The sequence below is a fragment of the Macrobrachium nipponense genome, chromosome 28 (assembly GCF_015104395.2).
Source record: "Macrobrachium nipponense isolate FS-2020 chromosome 28, ASM1510439v2, whole genome shotgun sequence".
Taxonomy (NCBI): Eukaryota; Metazoa; Arthropoda; class Malacostraca; order Decapoda; family Palaemonidae; genus Macrobrachium; species Macrobrachium nipponense.
Genome location: NC_087217.1, coordinates 15,699,562 through 15,722,190, shown reverse-complemented (window position 1 = coordinate 15,722,190; position 22,629 = coordinate 15,699,562). Strand labels below are relative to the sequence as shown.

Below are 22,629 nucleotides of genomic sequence, written 5' to 3'. Positions count from 1 at the left end.
ATGCGCAGTAAAAACGAAGCTTATGATAACCTCGGGTTTATGAAGGTAAATGACAGGTTTATCACAATCATTAACCAACCCTCTCCCTCTCACTTTCTGTGTGTGTATGTGTATTTGACGTCGGATAAGAAACATTTAGAGATGAGTCATCTTTAAATTACGAAATATTTAGAATCAAATCCACTTTTTGAAAAGGACTTTGAAGGATCAATGATTCCTCCCAGAAACTCAAGGAAGCAAAATGTCGGATTCCTGTTTGCTCCTTTTGCCAAAGGCTACATCACTTTACTGCGTAGGAACGGAAATATCTCCCTTCACAGGAGCTGAGGAGCAACTAAAATGGTTGCACCGACATTAAAACCCGGGTTCAATAAATCATTCGATTACGGGTGAGCTAAAATCACCTGTTCTCAATCGTCACTGACGCTATTTTCACTCGTACCTTCCAACCAGACCTGGGGATGTAACTCCGGATTCTGTATAATCAAAATAGAATTAATTTCCCTCATTTGGTTTTGTCATCTCACTGTTTTATATAGAACACCAGATGCTGCGTGTTTTAGTCTTAATTTCCAAGTAGATAAGTAGAGACAGTGCAGGATATCTGTTAACCAGAAAACTATAATAATTTTTGTATTACAAACCCCTGTCTCTTTATGAAAAAGCCCGTGTATTTTCTACTTAATTCAAATCATTGTAACTAAAAAATGTCATGTACTCTTATTCAATAAGCTAAAATGAATTTCACGTGTTCTGCTTATTTAGTTTGGTTAAAATTTTGAATGCATAATTAGTCGTGAAACCTTTGAATCAACAATACAGGTGTGTGGAAGGCCTCCTAAACATGAGAACAACACTCTATTGAGAGACATTAGGCGTAAACGTCTTATCTGTGTATGTATGACTATAGATATCAGATGGAGACCACAAGTGAACGTTTTAAAGTGGGTAGATTACTATGACCTCCAGATATAGGAATAAGATTTTATATATATATATATATATATATATATATATATATATATATATATATATATATATATATATATATTCCTGATGACGACACGATGTCATTTGCGGTAATTGAAAGTTAAGTACGCATATCCTAATTTAACCAGATCACTAAGCTGATTAACAGCCCTCCTATGGCTGGCATGAAGGATTAGATTTTGGATTTTCGTGGCTAGGAACCACATTATATCGAGAAATTAATTCGTAATCCCCAGCTATAAATTTCTGTGGTTCCGCACTGGCGGCAGGCGGGAGCGAACTCTAGCTACTAGATTGGTAGGCGAGTACGCCACCGACTCGTCCAATGAGGAACTTTACGATAATTGAATGACTTCATAATGTTTTATATATATTATATATATATATATATATATATATATATATATATAATATATATATATATCTATCTTAAATCCACGTAGAAGGGTAAGTAAACAGGAACTTGGAACAAGTACTTTCGTAATATATTTTAAATTTTCAAGTCACACTTAATATAATAGAAGTTGACAGTCCTTTATATAAAAAAACAGAAAGAAGGGGCGGGGTTACAGTTTGTTAATCTGGGCGGCCTGTTCTTTAAGCAAAAGATCCTGAAAATGTAGAATATACTACGAAAGTACTTGTTCCAAGTCCCTGTTACACTTACCTTTCTACCGTGGATTTAAGGGTATTCTCAAGCATGTGTTCCTTCGTGCTACATTGGATATATATATATATATATATATATATATATATATATATATATATATATATATATATGTAGCTATATATATATATATATATATATATATATATATATCTATATATATATATATATATATATATATATATATATATATATACTATATATATATATATATATATATATAAAGACTAGTAATATGAAATGATATGATATGTATGAGACATTGTTGTATGTCACATGCTTTGACATTCCTCAGAAATTGGGAATCATCGTTTTTAGCTTCCCTGGAGACTGAGTGTCCGACCGACAGTTAGGAATGCTGCATATGTCTTGTTGGATGGTGTGACATTAAGATCCTTACCTAAGCAGGTCAAACGCTCATCTGTTGTTATGGGCGGTTTGTCAGAGGTGCCTGAAACTGGTTACGAGTGGTTTCAGGCGTGAACGATGGGTGTGAGTTTGTGTGTACGTGTGAGCCTCTTTCCTACATATTAAGGAAATGTAGACTTATGTGGCGAGACTCTTACGGGAAGAGAAAGAGCCAGGATGGCTCTGCCAACGTTTTTTCTGCTTTGTGAAAGTGCTTGGAGATTCTAGGTTGAGATGGGTGAGTGTGTTTATATCTGTTTTAGCCAAAGGTGTGGCTTGACTGTATTTTTGATATTTTGTAAAGATGTTCTATTTCATTTAATCTTTTGACTTTGTATTTACAATTGTGTATGCTTATCATTGTTCTCCTGTTCTTCTAACAGGCGGTTTTAGTGGAGGGAACTATTCTGGTAGGGGGAACTATATTCTGGAGGATAAATGGGTGTTGACTAATTACTGTATAGACTGTTAATTACCGTGGGTTATCTGAGTTATTTGAATTTTGAGTTATCATTCCATTTGATCATGCTGTTAAGAACCTGAGTTATTCAGTTAATACTTTGCTTTTAAATAAATGCATATTTTTGTAAGTTCACGACTCTGATTTGATGACCTAATGAAATGGAGGGGAGGTATAACGAGAGAGAGAGAGAGAGAGAGAGAGAGAGAGAGAGAGAGAGAGAGAGAAAGTGTTACCAAAACCCAGTGACTGCTGCTATGGCTTTCGCTACCAAAAGAATAATAGGAGTCGTGGTCTCCGTTATTAAATATATATATATATATATATATATATATATAATATATATAAACATTATGTAGTCATTCAATTACTGTAAAGTTCCTCATTGGACGAGTGGGTTGCGTACTCGCGTACCAATTAAGTAGCCCGAGTTCGCTCCCGCCTGCCGTCAGAGCAGAACCAGAGAAATTAATTTCTCTGGTTACTATCCACGAAAATACATAATCTAATCCTTCAGGCCAGCCCTAGGAGAGCTGTTAATTACCGTAAATGGCATCGTGTCGTTATCAGAACTAAAAAAGAAGAAAAAAAAACTTATTCCTAAATATGGAGGTCATAGTAATCTGCCCACTTAAAAACGTTCACTCGTGGTTTCCATCTGATATCTATAGTCATACATACACAGATAAGACGTTTACGCCTAATTCCTCTCAATAGTGTATTGTTCCACTCACCTGTATTGTTGGTAGAGTCGATTCAAAGGTTTCACGACTAATTATGCATTAAAAATTATAACCAAGCTAAATTAGCAGAACACGTGAAATTCATTTTAGCTTACTGAATAACATTAAATGGCATTTGCTAGTTACAAGATTTGAATTAAATAGAAAATACACGGGTTCTTCCATAAAGAGACAGGAGTTTGTAATAGGAAATTCATTACCGCTTTCTTGATAAACATATCTTGCACGGTTTCTTCTTATCAATACTGAAATTAACACTAAAACACGCACCATCTGGTGTTCTATATAAAACAGTGAGATGACAAAACCAAATGGGAGAAATTAATTCTATTTTGATTATACAGAATCCGGAGTTAAATCCCCAGGTCTGATTGGAAGGTACGAGTGAAAATAGCGTCAGTGACGATTGAGAACAGGTGTTTTTTTAGCTCACCCGTAATCGATTGATTTATTGAACCCGGGTTTTAATGTCGGTGCAACCATTTTAGTTGCTTCGCTCCAATGAAAGGAGATATTTTCGTTCCTACGCGGTAGTGATGTAGCCTTTGGCAAAAGGAGTGAAGCAGGAATCCGACATTTTGCTTCCTTGAGTTTCTGGGAGGAATTATTGATCCTGAAAAGTCCTTTTCAAAAAGTGGATTTTATTCTAAATATTTCGTAATTTAGAGATAACATACTTATCTTTAAATGTTTCGTACTCCCTTTGACAGATCGTACTTATGATATATATATATATAATATATATATATATATATATATATATATATATATACATATATATATATATACTATATATATATATATATATATATATATATATATATATATATATATACATATATGACTGGTACAAATGTCCTGTTACAACAGAATTCCATCCAATTAAAGGAGCCCATAAAAACGCCAAAATACAGAAAGAAAGTACTATATTTCAGAGACTGCCATCTACCTGAAGAGAGAGAGACAGCAGTCTCTGAAATATAATACTTTCTTTATATATTTTGGCGTTTTTTTTTATGGGCTCCTTTTATTAAATATAATATATAATATATATATATATTATATATATATATATATATATATATATATATATATATATATATATATATATATATATATGTTTGTATATAAATACACACACACACACCACACACACATATATATATATATATATATATATTTATATATATATATATATATATATAAAATCAAATCCACTTAGGAAAAGGACTTTACAGGATAAACGAGTCCCTTCAAAATAGCAGTTAATCAAAATGACGGATTCTCGTTTGTCTCTCTTGCTAAAAAGCTAATCACTTTACCACGTATGAACGTTAAAATCTCTTTTTCTAGAAGCGGAGCAACTGATGGTTGCCCCGACATCAGAACTCCATTCAACAAATCATTCGATTACAGGTCATCTAAAACACCTGTTCTGAATCGTCCACCGACGTCATTTTCAAAAATACCTTCCACCCAGGCCTATAGGGATTTCCACATCGCATTCGGTATCATCCAAAGAGGATTCATTTCCTTAATCTTATTTCTAAATCTAGATTACATTAGACTGGATTATGAAATTTAGGTCTTGAGGACCGTGTGCTGGAACCTATTAGGGTTATTCAGCGCCCTAATGAAGATGAATATATAAATCAATGTGATTCATGATGAATAAGCGAATGATAAGCGTTCAAATATGAATCATAAGGGAATTTAAACTTCAAATTAGCTTTGTTTACATTTTAACGGGCATTCTTCTTCTTCTTCAATATCTTCCCCTGCAGGATGTCGAGACGTCAGTACGGCTGGAACCCCGAGGAAGAGCAAGGGAAGGACTGACTTACTCTTGGGAGAATCTTAATGTCTACGCTCCAGTATTGCAAAGATGCCGAAAGAGAACTTCGGCTGCAGAAAAACCCATCCTGAGAAACGGTCAGTTTTTCTTCCACGGTTTTGCTATAATGACTTGCAAAGGTTTATGGTTATTGAAACATACTTCGGCTTGAATGTTGCGAAACGTTGCTTTCTTAATAAATGGTGAAATTCATGGTTCCTATAATAGGCGTGTATTAATTCTGTATAAGTATATATATATATATATATATATATATATATATATATATACATACACATATATATATATATAATATATATATATATATATATATATATATACATGTGTGTGTATATTCATTCGTGTATGAATGGTACTCGTGGTCTAGTGGCAAGTGTTCGTCTAACTAGTTCAAGGTTCCTATTTAGTTTTAATGAGAAATAGCCGAAACTGCTAAGTCTGAATCCGTTAAATCCTGATTTATATAATTATATATTTTATATAATATATATATATATAAATAAATTATATAATTATATATCAAATATATTATTATATATATATAGATTAAATATTACAAAGTATACCAATCTATACCAATATCCCTAACATATAATATAATAATGATATAGATAATATTATATATATTATTACAATATTTATACTAATATTCATATATAATATAACATAATATATAAAAACAATAAATATATAATTAGATTATATATATATATATATATATATTAATATTATATATAGATATATATATAATATTAGAATTATTAACAATATAATTTGCTGATACTTAGTACTTCATAAAACTAAAAATATCTTTTCAGGTATTGCAATGCAAATTATCCCTCCTCTCACCCACCCTCTACCCAGTGACAGGTGTTTGCCGCCCAGGGGAGCTCCTGGCAATCATGGGGGCGTCAGGTGCCGGCAAAACGACGCTCCTAAACTGTCTCACCTTCAGGAGCGACGAGGCCCTCAAGATCAAAGGTAAATGCAGTCTTACTTTCAAGGTGTCCAGTATGACGTTTCGAATGGTGCGTGATGGTTTTATTAATATCTTTAATGAGGTGATCAGTGTTGATAAGAGTTTGGTATTAATTACATTTCTATGCATATGCAATCATGATAATGTGTGCGATTAATGCAGCACGGGTATTATTAACGTTACACACCCTAACACGCGTGTACACACACAATATATATATATATATATATATATATAGATTATATATATATATATATATAAACATAAAAAATTCTCAGAATAATTCATTCCCCCTTTCAGGTAAACTCTATGTCAACGGGCGCCAGGTGACCCCGAACCTCCTGACGAGCCGTTCCGCCTACGTCCAGCAGGAGGACCTCTTCGTCGGTACCCTGACCGTTAAAGAACAACTCACCTTCCAGGTGAGGAGGGTTGGAAGGTGGGGTTGGGGGGAGGAGGTGTGGGAGGGGGCGGCCTGTATCCTAAATTTAAATTTGTTGAGAATCCTTTTTAAGGAAGGAAATAAAAACCACCATTATGTTGAATTATTCGAGAAGAAAAAAATATTTTTTAAATTAATTTTTGGTATTTGGAAAAGATTTGATCTGTAATGTTGTGGGGCCCTGTTATGTTGCTCTCTTATTATTATTATTGCTGTTGTTGTTGTTGTTGTATTCAGTTATCATTTGAATACAGGAAGATATGTTTTGAATCAGGTAATTTTAAGGAATATAGTTTTTCGCAATTGTTTTCAAGTGTATTTCTTCACTACCTTGAATGGACAAAGACCCTAAAATTGGAATCGTTATTCAGTTTACCGCCAGCAGCAATTCTTAAACATATTCAGAATTATACAACCGCGTATGTTCAAAACTATCTACATTCCGGTCGTCTCATTGATGGTCGTGGTAATGGTGATAATTCCGGTAAATTGATGAGCAAATTTTTCATTATGTGGTATAAATTTCCACCAAGGGTATAATATTTACGAAGTTATGTACTTATCGCTCAGTAATTCCCTTTAAAATAAATTTTTATTCACTGGAAATGTTACTTTAGAAATGAGTATTTAGGAATTGATATTGTAATTCTTCTATTAAAGTTAGTGTTGTTTAATATTCTACCTAATCTTAGCAGGCCTACATTATAATAAGCAGGATGTAAAGCATATTTTGTTATGAATTCGATTGTAAGAATTTTCCTAGTTGATGCGTCATATATTATATGTAAACCAATAATGAACTGTATAATTGTTTAATATTGAGTCTTCTGACGTCACTAACGGATTTTAATGAGAACAAATCACGCAAACTCTACTTAATCTAAGTAGGCCTACATTATAATAAGTATGATGTAAAGCATATTTTGTTATGAACTCGACTGTAAGAATTTTATATGTAAACCAATATCCTACTGATTACAAATGCTGCGTTTTGGGGAATCTCTTCCCTTATATTCTAATCACATCGTCGCCATTTCTCTCTCACAGGCATATCTGAGAATGGGCAGCGGTGTATCTGATCGGGATCGCAAGGCGAGAGTAGAAGAAGTCATGATGGAAGTTAGTGCCGAGTCTACTACATATCTATCTGTCTATCTATTTTTTCTATTTACCCATTCTTATCCGCTTACTAGTTCCTCGTTGGAAGACTGGGTTACGCGCTTGCCTACCGATTTGGTAGCGAGAGTTCGCGCCCCGCTCTGCTAAAGGAGAATCAGAGAATTGGTTTCTGGTGATTTGAAATTCATGTCTCGATATGTGGTTCGTATCCCACAAAAAGCTACAAGTCCCGTTGCTAAGTAACTAATTGGTTATTTAACTATTTACCATTTCTTATCCACTTATCAGTTCCTCGTGGGACGAGTGGGTTGCGTGCTCGCCAACAGATTAGGTAGCGAGAGTTCGCGCCCCGCTCTGCCAAAACGGGAATCAGAGAAATTTGTTTCTGGTGATTAGAAATTAATTTCTCGATATAATATGGTTCAAATCCGACATTAAGCTACAAGTCCCGTTGCTAAGTAACTAATTGGTTATTTAACTATTTACCATTTCTTATCCCCTTAGTAGTTCCTAGTTGGACGAGTGGGTTGCATGGTCCCCTACTGCTTTGGTAGCGAGAGTCCGCGCCCCGCTCTGCCAAAAGGGGAATCAGAGGAATTTGTTTCTGGTGATTAGAAATTAATTTCTCGATATAATGTGGTTCGGATCCCACAATAAACTGTAGGACCCGTTGCTAGGTAGCCAACTAGTTCTTAGCCACGTAAAAATATCTAATCCTTCGGGCCAGCCCTAGGAGAACTGTTAATTAGCTCAGTGGTCTGGTTAAACTGAGATATACTTAACTTATCCGCTTATTCGTCCAGTTGATAGCAGTCCCTACCACGCATTATACCGCAGGTCACGTGACGTTGATCTCGCGCTTTATATTTTTAGCAGACAATCTGACGGCAAATCTTTATGCCCTACAATAAGTCAGTTGCGAGAGCCACTGGAGATAAAGTCGCTATCGTTTACGCAAGAGATCAGTTAAATTTAGCCGTCCTGTCGCTCTCATAATTACTATGACCGATATATCTGTCGACTCTCCAGTCAGATTTGCGGGCTATCTTCGTCCTCGATCAGGCACTCAGGCAACTGAGCCTTGCAGTGCCGAGACAAGATACCCGAGATGGGCTTCCATGATTGCATGGGTTATTTTGTCTTAGTTCGACTGGTTTGACGACAAATGTTGGCTTGGTTTTAAAGGGCTTAAAAGTTGTCTTAAAGTATTAGAGTGTTTTTTAAGAGGTTAAGCAAGACTTCAGCGAATGAAGAAAAATTCTAAGTATCAAAAACTTTTCAAAATGGAATGGAGATCTAGGAATTGAAACTGGTAATAGAAAACGTTCAAAGAATTTTGAAAATATAAGAACATGGAGTTGAAGAGATCTTCGTGAGATTTGGCAGCCTCTGTGAACGAAGACGAGACCAGCCACCATTCCGAGGATTTAAAACTATAAGTAATATTAAGTGTATTAGTTTACTAAAGGTATCAAGAATACGGGGTTTTAAACTTAAAAACGTATTGCAACGCTCTACAAAATCTTCCGGACTGAAAAGTACTACCCGGCAACTTCATATGAAGTGCACGAAGCTAGCCCACAACAGATGCTGCTATAGATGTATTTCAGTAATTCCCTTTATTTTCCTAATTTCATCGGAATTTTTATTTTACTCTGATATTGTATCAATATTTCAGTAAATTACAAGATGTTACTGTTATATTTAGAAAGATACCTGCCCTTGTAGCTACGTATTCCTATTTGCTTCTAAGTGATGTTTATGAAAGATATTATCTTTATGATTGATAATGATATTATGATGAGAAAATCGTATATCAATTTTACAACAGAATAAGTCATTGTTTTAAGCCATTATAACCTTATATACACGACTGAGCTGATTGACCAATACGAGAAAGCACCTATGCTCATCGAACCAGGTAGAAGGAGGTAAAAGGTGAAGTAAGGTTTGATCTATATTATATATATATATATATATATATATATATATATATATATATATATACATATATATATATATATCCAATAATATATATATATATATAAAATTTATTTTAACAAATGGATTCACGTAAATTAAAAGTAAAATAAAAAACTAGTAAATGACTGTTTGAAGAAATAATCTGATAAATGAAGAATAATGATCAGTATATTAATGAACAACTAACTACCATGTTTAACTGAATTAAAATGTAGATGTGAAACATTTAAATCATCGTGAAAAAATAAACATACGTATATCTCTTCTTCCAGCTTAATTTAGTGAAATGTGCAAACACACTGATCGGGTACCCGGGCAAACTGAAGGGTATCTCTGGAGGAGAGACGAAGAGATTCGGCATTTTAGCCTGTGAGGTAAGACCCCTTTCTTCTGTATAGTTTGTGTAGGTGCAGTGTACTTTTCGTTTTTGTTGTTGTAAAAAGGTTTAAAATCACAAAATGACGAAAATGACCGCGGTATTTTGATCTTATTATTTATTTGAAAGTAGTATGTTTGACATACTGTAATGAAAACATACACACACACACACAAAATACATATACACACACATAATACACATACACACATATTTATAAAAAATATATATATATGTATATATATATACATACATATATATATATATATATATATATATATATATATATATATATATATATCTATACATGTGTGTAACATATATATATCTATATATATATATATATATATATATATATATATATATATATATATATATATATATATATATATATATATTTATATATATATATATATATATATATATATATATATGTATGTATTTATATATAATGTTATGTTTTACAGATTTCATATCAATCGTCAAACATATTACCATAAATAATCGCATTTTGTAAGAATGTCAGCCATTGTCTAAGAACTTTTCCTCATAAATTGACATTCAAGTTGTACTGTTGCAGGTGGTTATTTGGATGAAATATATATATATATATATATATATATATATATATATATATATATATTATATAATATATGATATCCAAATATATTACCTGTAACAGTATAACTTGAAAGATGAATTGAAAGGAAAAGCTCTTAGGTAAAGGGTAAAATTCTTACAAAATAATGTATTTATGGTAATGTCTGTTGACGATTGTTTTGAAATCTGTAAACAATATATTATTATTATTATATTATTATTATTATTATTATTCACAATAAGTATAGATCCCAAGGAATCAAGTTGAATAAGCCATCAACTGCTTAGCAAGCTCAGACTTAATTGTCGTGATAGATAAATATAAATTGAAATTAATAAAATGCCGATAAATATATAATGCCCCGTATGGATTAATATAACAAAAGAAAGCATATCTACCTATCTATCTATCTATATATAACCATGTATAGGTACATAATAATATATATATACCTATATAATATTTATCTATATATATTACCTATATAATATTTATCTATATATATTACCTATATAAATATATATATATATATATATATATATATATATATATATATATATATATAAGTTATAAGTAATAGAAGAAGAAAAATATGGAAAGTAATATTCAGGAGGCGTCAGTTTATAATTAGCACAAGCTTTATGCTTACTTCACTATTATGCACCCCTAACATATACAAATATGTAGACTATTAAAAAAAAAACTTTAATAAAGCTGAAAATGAAACGCATTAACGTAGTCAAGAATCAGGACGCATATTCCTGAACTGTAACCGAGTACTGGGACCTACCCTGTAAATAATCTCATTTTGTCTCCCACACCCACACTTCATTGATGCAACCTAACCTAACCTAGAAACACGGCAAAAAAACTGGGGCTGGTGCAATACTATAGCAGATTCACATCACCTGTGCATATGATGTGTAGGCCAGTCCCTTACGACGCTCCTGATTGGCTGTTGATAAGCCAATCACAGGGCTGGAAAGTGGAAACCCAGTTTCTCTCGAGAGTCCACGTACGCAGGATGTATGTTCCACTCCGTCTTTCAAAAGTATCCCTCAGGAGAAGCGGAACATACATCCAGCCTATGTCTACTCTCGAGAGAGCCTGAGAGTTTCCAGCCCTGTGATTAGCTTATTAACAGCCAATCAGGAAAGTCGTAAGGACTGGCCTAGACATCAGCTGCACGGGTGATGTGAATCTACTATAGTAAACATCTCGGGACAGAACCATTCGCTCTTTTATAGTTGCCACTCGCAATTTTTTTTTTTTTTTTTTTTTTTTTTTTTTTTTTTTTTTTTTTTTTACAATTTCAGGTCGTGACTGACCCTCCGCTTATGTTCTGCGACGAACCGACGACTGGCCTGGACTCCTTCATGGCCCAGAATATCGTGGAAGTGATGAGGAATTTGGCCCACAAGGGCAAGACCATCATTAGCACCATCCACCAGCCAAGTTCTGAGGTTAGATAATGTGCCTTAAAATACGGATGCCATATGTCTTAAGATTAATGGTTAAAAGAGAAAATTTCTTTCGGATCTTTCCAAGATAGTATCCCCCAGGGGTTTTAACTCGGTTGTATCTACTTTAGCAGCGTGATTAGCAAAACCCCTTTGGTGAATACAATAAAAACATAAACAAAGGACTGTCAATATCCTAAAGACAATGATCCCTAAGAAGTATTAAGTCCTAGATAACGACCCCTGGAAACCCTTAAGGGCCACGACCTACGAAAGATTCCATCATTAAATGAAGTTTCGCTCACATTTCTGATCTGGAGTTTAAGATTTTTTTTGTATCGTAGACTAGAAAGGAACTTCACTTCACTTTGTTCCCGTCCACAGGTATTTGCCCTGTTTGACCGCGTCTTGTTGATGGCTGAAGGAAGACCTGCATTTTTGGGTTCGACAGAGACCGCTCTTCAGTTCTTTGCTGGGTATGTAGAAAAGGGGATAAACGTCCAACGAGATTTTTTTTTAGAGAATCCTAATGAAATGGAGAAAGAAAAACATCTCGTAATAAAGAGGGACCGACGGTTCATGCTTGCAGAACGTTATTCAGGAAATATCATGTTACCTTAATACATGCCTTATTTATAGCACACGAATGAAGCCTACCATTGTCAAATACTAAAAGTTAAACGTATTTGGAAAATGACGATTCAACTTTTCAATTAATTGGATTCAAATTTAATCAGCCTTAGGCCGACCGAGGAGGGTCGGCGGAGTCCTAACGCTCCGACTGGTTACCTGCTGACGGAGGGGAAGAGGAGAAGATGGTTACGGCCTCGCGATTTGGGCAGCTGGGTTGTTACTTCGACGTATTCCCATTCACTCACCAAATATCATCTGGTCTTTATTCCAGAATGGGCAGGGTCTGTCCCGACAGCTACAACCCAGCCGACTTCTTCGTCGGCAACTTAGCCATCGAACCGGAGAAAGAAGAAGAATGTAGGCAGTTCGTGGAGAATGTCTGCGACGCCTTTGGGAAGAGCTCCTGGGGCCAGGCAGTTTCCGAAGCGGCTGCAGGCAATTCTCGAGCCTCGACAAGAAATGGAGGACTTCAGGATCTGAACTACCAAGTGCAGGTACGCCGTTTGTTTTATTTGTATAGTGTTTTTACGTTGCATGGAACCAGTGGTTATTCAGCAACGGGACCAACGGCTTAACGTGACTTTCGAACCACGTCGAGAGTGAACTTCTATCACCAGAAATACACATCTCTAATCCCTCAGCGGAATGCCTGAGAATCGAACTCGCGGCCACTGAGGTGAAATGCCAAGACCATACCGATCACGCTACTGAGGGGCTATATATAATGTGGTTAGGATTCAAGAAGATAACCAGTTTCTCACAGTTTCATAAGGGGACTAAACATTGTTTATACACAATTGTTTCTAGTACTATAAAAAAAAAAAATCCGATATGCTTATAAATGGAGTGCATAAGAGTAAATTACTAAATAATGAATGAATATTGGCAGGTTTATAAATATAGCGCTCTCGGGTAATTATGTGAACTTAGTATAATCAATACTCATAGATACAATTCGTTGACTTATCACTATTTCTGACGAGAATCTTTTAATCTTTATACTTGCATCTCCGGGTATTAAGTAACCTGAATACTTTTGGAGGATATGCTGGCAGTTTCGTCTCTATACAACAATATTTCAATCTGGGTCTTTCTCTTTACAGAGACTAGGAGTTTCTGCATTACTTATCCCAATTTCTGTTCCTTTCATAAGTTGCTATTTATTGTATTACTTATCTAATTTATGTTCCTTTCATAAATTGCTATTTATTACATTTCTTATCGCAATTTATGTTCATTTCATAAATGGCTATTTATTGTATTACATATCCCAATTTATGTTCCTTTCATAAATGGCTATTTATTTTATTACCTATCCCAATTTGCGTTCATTTCATAAATGGCTATTTATTGAATTACTTATCCCAATTTATGCTACTTTCATATATGGCTATTTATTGTGTTACTTATCTCAATTTATGTTCCTTTTATAAATGGCTATTTATTGTACTACTTACCCAATTTATGTTCATTTCATATATGGCTATTTATTGTATTACTTATCCCAATTTATGTTCCTTTCATAAATGGCTATTTATTGTATTACTTATCCACATTAATGTTCCTTTAGTAAATGGCTACTTATTGTATTACTTATCCCAATTTATGTTCCTTTCATAAATGGCTATTTATTGTTTTACTTATCCCAAGTAATGTTCCTTTCGTAAATGGCTCCTTATTGTATTACTTATCCCCATTTATGTTCCTTTCATAAATGGCTATTTATTGTATTACTAATCCCAGCCTATGTTCAATTCAGAAATGGCTATTTATTGTAATGCTAAAATAATCCAAATGAAGATTTACATCCTGAGAGAGATCGCGCATGAACAAAAACGTTTATACTCAATTCACCTGCTCAACTCCTCTTCCAGGAAGCCAAGTCACCTTACAAAGTGGGCTGGTGGTCCCAGTTCAAGCCTGTACTGAGTCGAGCAATCACAGAGTACATCAGGAACATTATGGCCGTCAGGGTGAACATTTTCCAAGCAGTCGTGAGTTACTTGTACTTCTAAATAGTGGATGTATAATCTTAATTGCTTCAATTAGCATAGTTATAAGATTTCCCACTTCTTAATCGTGACACATTCATTATCTTATTTATATACACATACACACACACACAATATATATATATATATATATATATAGTATATATATATATATTTACATATATACACTTATATAATACATATATATATATATATACATATATACATATACATAACATACATATATATATATATATATATATATATATATATACATATTTATATATGCAGAGCATTTCCTTTCCATCTGTAACAAAGTCATGGATATGATGTGGATATTTGTCACTTATTTTTCAGTCGAGAAAAAAATGTGGAAACTTCATCTAGTAAAGATGTAAATTATACCCATTTCATCTAAAACGAATTCATAGATATTATTTCATATACACAGACATAAAATACAGCCTGTCGAAGTATTCATGAATGTTTCGTTCATGATAAACTCTTCCTAATCATTCCAGCTTCAGCGAAGGCAAATACATAGATATTCATTCAACATATTTAAGCACTTATAAAATCGCTTCCTGTTCAAACAATGATAACTTCGTAATTGCTTCATTTAGCCTGGTAAATTCTTACCCGTCTTATGAGAGACGAGCTTACAGGCGTTGCATTTGACAGTCATTTTAATCCTCCCTGATTCAACACTGATCAATTCACAGGTATCTCCTTTGGCACAAATGTTAAATCATTAATCACCACCTGCTCCAATAACGGAAGATTCCCAGAAGCTTAATATAACAGGTAAAATCTTCCTTGGTATAACAAGGTCATTATAGATGCTCTATTAAATTGTTCAATCTGCCCTGATTCAACCAAGCGAATTTCATGGAGGAATCCTTCACATAATATCTTCCATGTTTTAACAAAATGCAAATTCATGTAGGTTTCATATAAAGCATCAAGCTCTTCCGTTTCTACAGAGACAACTTCATCACCGTATGAATATTCCAATTTTTAACAAGGACTGATTCATTGATATTTCATTTAATAAAGTATAATCTTCCATATTTTCTTTTTTACAAAGGCAAATCAAGTGACATTTCATTCAGCATAATGTAAAACTCCCGGGCTCCAGCAAAGTCCGATTCATAAATGTTTCTCCACTGAACACACTGAAAATGTTTAGTCTTTCAACGACGTCCAATTCCTCTAACGAAAACATCCTTGATTTACCAGGTGATCGGTCTTCTCATCGGCTTAATCTACCTCGACCAAGACCTGGACCAGATGGGCGTCCAGAACATCAACGGGGCTTTGTACATCATGATCACCCAGACCAGCATGCGTAGCCTCTTCGGCGTCGTCAATGTACGTAAGGGCGTCTTCTTCAGGGTAGAGTTGATTCCTGCTTTTATAAGTAAAGGCTGTCACCATAGGCTGTTTTGTCCATATGAGGGATTCTAAGCAAAGCTTGTTTGGAGTCCGTCTCTTTTTGTTTATGTTGTGAAATCTCTTTCTCTCCTTTTCCCGTTTGGCATACTCCTTAAAGTAAGAGTTATGGTGTATATGAAATTGAAGAAGCATGCATATTGTTGTCAATTGATAAGGCCAGTAAAAGGGTATCAGTATGACCACTGCGACTGAAATTTTATGAAATAATCAATTATCTTTCATGTGTGTTGTTTTCATTTCATTTTTTTTAGATAAGAAACCAAGTCAACTCCATAATGCTGAAACGTTAGTTTCTTCATAACTGACTTTTGAAATATTTCGTTAACATAATATTCATCATAAATAGTACCGTATCATAAACCAGTAGTCATTTTAGCCGTTACGACGCCGCATTACCTAAACAAAAATCTGTCAATCACTTCTCGTAAAGGCATTCTGCGACCAGCTGCCGATCTTCCTGCGGGAACACTTCAACGGGATGTACCGAACGGACGTCTACTTCTTGGCGAAGAACGTCGCCGAGCTGCCGACGAGCATCGTCATACCGACCCTGCTCATCAGCATCGCCTACTTCATGGTCGGGATGAACCCGCTGGTGGGGAAATTCTTCACAGCGTTGGCAGTCCTGGTCTTCGTCAGCAACACTGCCACATCTTTCGGTGAGAGTGTTTGAATTTCTGCTCGTTTTGAAGTAGTAGTGCCAAGTTGTCGTTAGCGAGTGCGTCACATTTGGTAGTAGAGACATAGCTTTTGATAATTCCTTGTCATAGATGTTCAGGTTTACTGTTTGTACGAGTAACATCGGGCCATTTTGTTGAGGGTTTTGCTACACGAAAGTTTTCAATTGACAATGACACCGACTTACTGTAGTAGATTCACATCAACCGTGCATTTGATGTCTAGGCCAGTCCCTTACGGCGTTCCTGCTTGGCTGTTGATAAGCCTGTCACACGGCTGGAAACTCTCAGCCTCTCGAAAGAGTTCACATGGGTAGGATCTATTTTCCGCCTCTCCTGAGGGATACGTCTTTCAAAAGTATCCCTCAGGAGAGGTGGAAATACATTCCGCCAATATGAACTCTCTCGAGAGACAGAGTTTCCAGCCCTGTCATTAGCTTATCAACAGCCAATCAGCAGCGTCGTGAGGGACTGGCCTAGACATCAAATGCACGGTTGATGTGAATTTACTCTAATAACATCGCCCCATTTTGTTAAAGGTTTTGTTACATGAAGTTTTTCAACTGACAATGACACTGACCTAGTAAGACGTTGCACCATAAGTCACATTTGTCAGTTAATTCCTTGTCATAAATGTTCAGGTAACTGTTTATACGAGTAACATCGGCCCATTTTGTTAAGGGTCTTGTTACGCAGGCATTTTTTCAATTGATAATGACACTGATTTAGTAACTAACAATGGTAACTATTCATGGGAGGTTCAACAAGGTGGGACGTTCCAAACTAAGTTCTTCAACTAGCATTCAATCTCCTGCAGGTTTCATGCTCTCCTGCCTGGCTCCGAACCCCAAAGTCGCCCTGGGTATGGGCGCCTTCGTGCTCATTCCTCTCATGGTCTTCGGAGGCTTCCTCTTGAATTCAGAGTAAGGAAAATACGAGTTTTAAAAATCAGGTCAACTATGAGGAATAGGGCGATAATATTGATGTAAAAACCATTACTGAGATTAGTCAAGGAATGCTCCATCGATTCTTTGGGTATTTTCACAAAAGCTGCGCTCATACCGTGAGTAGCATTATTCGATGGAGCCATTCGTGCATTCACAATGATTTTTATATCAGTTGCAATGCAGAGTTGATCATGATCAAGGAAAGGTTACTGATGAGTAAAAGAAGGTACTGTATGGAGTAGCTTGAAAAAAATGATAACAAGACTAGACTAAAAGAAACATTAAGGGATAACAAGGCGCGACAAATAAAGATATTAAATCAGCGAGTTAGAGAAGTATAAATGAAACCGGCCTTTATCAAATAAACATAAAAGACGAATTCGGAAAAACGCTGGAAGTTGATCAACAACGACAAAGAAAGACAAACAAACAAAGAAAGTCAGATTTAAAAAAGAAAAACGAAAAACAAATTTATGAGGTCAGGATGGGTGAGATATGGAATTTAGGCCAAAGGCCAAGCGCTGGGACCTGTGAGGTCATTCAGCGTTGAAACCGAAATTGAGAGTAAAAGGTTTGAAAGGCGTAACAGGAGGAAAACCTCTCAGTTTCACTGAAACAATTGTTGGGAGAGCGTGGAAAGTAAGATGAAAGAAACAGAATATGAACGGAGGTACAGTAATAAGAGTAAAAGTGGTTTGGGGCAAAGAACCTTAGGTAATGCCTATAGTGCACCGCAAGAGGTGCACTGACGCCACTACCCCACTGCGGGGTATGAGATATGAGGTCGGGTAAAAAGCGCTGTTCTTCCCTTCCAGCACCGTCCCTGTCTACTTCATCTGGATCAAATACATCTCGTGGTTCAACTACGCGAACGAAGCCTTGATCGTCAACCAGTGGGAGGGCGTCACCAACATCACGTGTCCCTCAGGATCGGCCACCTGCATGGGCGACGGAGAGGCCGTTATCGAGTCCCTGGGATACGAAGAGGCAAGTCTCTCTCTCTCTCTCTCCCCTCCTCCTCCTCCTCCCAGACATTACTAATTTCATTTATATAATAGCTTAATAGCTCCTCTTGAAAGGCATAACAAAAGATGAGAGTAGACTATTTATTGTTTTTTTTTTTTTTTTTTTTTTTTTTTTTTTTTTTTTTTTTTTTTTATGGTGTTTTTACGTTGCATGGAACCAGTGGTTATTCAGCAACTGGACCAATGGCTTTACGTGACTTCCGAACCACGTCGAGAGTGAACTTCTATCACCAGAAATACACATCTCTGACCCCTCAGTGGAATGCCCGAGAATTGAACTCACGGCCACCGAGGTGGCAGGCAAAGACCATAACAACCACGCCACTGAGGTGCTAGTAACCAATTTACGTTAAACGAAAACCAGACAAGAATTAATGGATGGGAACTAGATCTGAAGAGATACAGCACATCCCTTGTGGGAACTTCTTTACATACAAGATAAGTGACACGTGGAATAAACTGCCACCAGAAGTTGAAACAGCAACAGTGTGGAAGAGTTTAAAAGAAAGCTAGACAAAATCATTAGAACACTGTGAATGCACAGTAAAACCTCCTCCTATAGATAACTGAGCACACGATGTCTCCTCGGATGGACTAACAAGTCTTTGAGACATCCTAATCCTTGTAACTCTTTGAAACTCTTGACTGTAAACCTCAGGAAGTAACGATTTAATTATAAAAGTTGACGTTCGTGACACGGGTTTCGTCTACCTATATTTTCCTCGTCGGGAGAGTGGTTTTTGCGCTCGGTTACCAATCCGGTGGTCCGAAGTTAGATTTTCGTCTCTGCCAACGCAGAATCAGAGGAATTTGTTTCTGTTGACAGATATTCATTTTTCGATATAATGTGGTTCGGATCCCACAATAAGCCGTAGGTCCCGTTGCTAGGTGACCAATTGGTTCCTAGCCACGTCAAAATATCTAATCTTTCGGGTCAGCCCTAGGAGAGCTGTTAATCAGCTTAGTAGTCTGGTTAAACTAAGATATACGTTTTTTTTGTCTGCCTATAAATGCGTGCAAGACTTCACTCTCTTTTAACTGTATACCAGTTTTTCCTTTTAGGTACATGACCTAGTTGACCCTAGTCGTGTTTTCTAGAACATTCTGCATGGTGTCATTCCCTTCCCTTCTTTGATCTGCGGCATCATTCGACGACTTTTGTTTTGATCATGCACCTCACAGGTCGTACTTTCTTTAACTGTATGTGGTATTTCACTTATCTTCCTCTTTCTCTCTCTCTTCCTTCCACAGGGCACCGTTGGATTCAACATCGGCATGCTATTCGTACTGATGATCTCCTTAAGGATCTTAGCCTTCCTCTTCCTGCTTAGGAAGACATCAAGGAAATCCGTCGAGAATTACGAATGAATAAGAAAAATTAATACGTGGCTGCTAGACAAAATTCGTCAAGAGCTACGAAAAATGGTTGAAGTGGATCCGTCAAGAATTCGCGATAAACAAGAGGAAATAGTCAGCAAGATTTGGAGAAAATACTTGAAAAACCAAGAACCAAATAAGAGAAATTCCTATTTGAATTATGGGTATATACCAGAAAACAATTAATGTCTTCAAAAAAACCGCACGGACTTATGATTTGGTAAAAAATATTAGACGAAAATTTTGAGACAATCTACCATGAATGATGGAAAGATGAACAGGTGGAAAGCAATTTTGCAGACTTTAATAAAAAAAAGAAAAGTCCGTTGATTTCAGTAATTCATCCTCTAAGACTAAAACTCGGAAAAAAGGATGCTGATATAGGTTCTCTTATTTTGTTAAAGGTAAAATGAACGTAAAATTGCGAAAAAAACTTCAACATTTTAAACTTCTGAACATAAAGTGAAACTAAGAAATGATTAATATTGTGAACGCACGTCAGTCCATTCTCCAGCATTGTAATTACCAACACAACAGGAGAAAGTGTGATTGTCCCTTGTAATGGAACTAAAACCAGCGCCCATGAAAAGTCTTTGATCGCTTTGTTCAGAGCACAAAGAGTGCAAAGGGATAAACCAGCATTTAATATTCAAACTTATTTGTTTTATACACTGCCATCCTCCACAAACTTACGAATTTAAAAAAAATGCACAAAGTAGGTAAAATAAAGAGGCATTTTCGAAAGGATATGATCTCCTTATTATTATTATCATTATTATTGTTTGATGTTAGCCTTGTGATTATCTTTTGTTTGCTTGTATGGTGTTTTTACGTTGCATGGAACCAGTGGTTATTCAGCAACGGGACCAACGGTTTTACGGGACTTCCGAACCACGTCGAGAGTGAACTTCTATCACCAGAAATACACATCTTTTACACCTCAATGGAATGCCCGAGGATCGGACTCGCGGCCACCGGTGATTATCTTTTGTTCGTTAACAGTACTAAAATTTCAAGAGCAACAATAAATTCCAAAAATTAAAACATTAATTCCATACGCAAAACACCTTTTGCGACTCACCCAGATGTGGATTTCATTTTGTATTCCCTATGGACATTAACTCACTTTTCTTCGAGGTAGCTATGGGTTGTGGTACAACAAAAACGATAGTCAGCGGGATATAGAAAATATACAGCGGAATTCAAGTTTCCGGCGGTTAAACTACCCTCTTATAAGAACTGGATTTTAATATTAGCAGAGTTTTATATTCACGAAAAGGAAGGATGCGCTCATGCGCTACGGTGACAGGAAATGCCGAGGTAAGTAAGAGGTAGAGAAAGCGATGACATCCTATTCAGGAATAAATATATAATTTTAGGCCAAAGGCCAAGCATTGGGACCTATGAGGTCATTCAGCGCTGAGAAGAAAAATGAGAATAGAGGGGTAAAGAAGGAAAACTTCGCAGTTGCGCTATGAAACAACTGTTAGAAGAGGGCGGAAAGTAAGAAGGAAGAGAACATGTACGGAGGTACAGTAAAAGAAATGAAAAGGGGTGCAGCTAGGGGCCGAAGGGACGCTGCAAAGATCCTTAAGTAATACCTACAGTGCCCTGCATGAGGTGCACTGAGGGTGCTAACCCCGTACGGGGACATCCTATCCAGATTTTGGGAGAAATAAGACTGGAGGGTCTTGTGGAAACGCTTGGAAAGGGGTTTGAAATTTGGAAATACTTTGTTTTAAGGGGAAAATACAGATAAATTATCTTGGGAATAAGAAAAAGGTAAGGAAATTATTATTAAACTATGTGTCACAAATTAAAAGGAAGAGCAAATTGATGGTGCAATTTGGAAATACATGGTTTCAAGGCGAAAATATCTATAAATTATCTTGGGAACAAGAAAACTTCTAGGAAAAGATGGTTAAACCACGTGTTACTTGGGCACGAGAAAACGGCAAGGAAAAGATAGTTAAACCATGTGTCACAAATTAGACGAACGAGGAAATTGATGGGTATTATCCTACCATATCACAAATTGCTGTCTGAAGATGACAGTGCCAACTTCCAAGTCTCTAATCGTATAATTTAACAAAACCACAATAAGTTTTAATGGATATGTCTCTATTGCGCCATCCTCACCTGGTATTAGAATTTGGGTCCCAATTAATATACACCAGACATATTTACGAAGGGAAAGGATATCTGCTCATTTCTAAACTTTGTGGTTCTTTGAATATAAGCAAAGAACCCAAGAAATTTCTTCCTGGATTATGTACTGTGATTTATAATTGTGCTACTGGGTCATGAAATATAACAACGCCTGTAATCTCATGGACTGACTACTAGGTCAATGCATGACGATCACTGAGTGGAATGACAATAACGACTGATTGACCCGGCCCACGATACTATATCATATACACATCCCAATGTAAATGCCT

The 22,629-nt window shown here is 35.8% G+C and overlaps 2 protein-coding genes across 4 annotated transcripts in view; one reads left to right on the top strand and one right to left on the bottom strand.

Moving 5' to 3' along the window:
• Window positions 1-21,212, top strand: LOC135201908 (protein white-like). The gene is made up of 14 exons (XM_064231204.1): window positions 1-45; window positions 5,942-6,104; window positions 6,403-6,524; window positions 7,592-7,663; window positions 9,919-10,020; window positions 11,940-12,086; window positions 12,468-12,559; window positions 12,988-13,210; window positions 14,591-14,710; window positions 15,947-16,078; window positions 16,593-16,821; window positions 17,657-17,762; window positions 18,602-18,773; window positions 20,063-21,212. The coding sequence occupies exons 1-14, from the start codon at window positions 1-3 to the stop codon at window positions 20,177-20,179; spliced, it is 1,842 nt and encodes a 613-aa protein (XP_064087274.1). The 3' UTR covers window positions 20,180-21,212.
• The window catches only part of LOC135201455 (protein white-like), a 122,865-nt gene that overhangs the window by 64,585 nt on the left and 35,651 nt on the right, over window positions 1-22,629 (bottom strand). The gene's annotated exons all lie outside the window — the stretch shown is intronic.

Excerpts from the sequence above, each read along its gene's own strand:
- LOC135201908 (XM_064231204.1), top strand. The coding sequence starts at position 1 with ATGCGCAGTAAAAACGAAGCTTATGATAACCTCGGGTTTATGAAG. Across the intron at positions 12,087-12,467 it reads TCCACCAGCCAAGTTCTGAG|GTATTTGCCCTGTTTGACCG; the intron begins GTTAGATAATGT and ends TCCCGTCCACAG. Across the intron at positions 16,079-16,592 it reads GCCTCTTCGGCGTCGTCAAT|GCATTCTGCGACCAGCTGCC; the intron begins GTACGTAAGGGC and ends CTTCTCGTAAAG.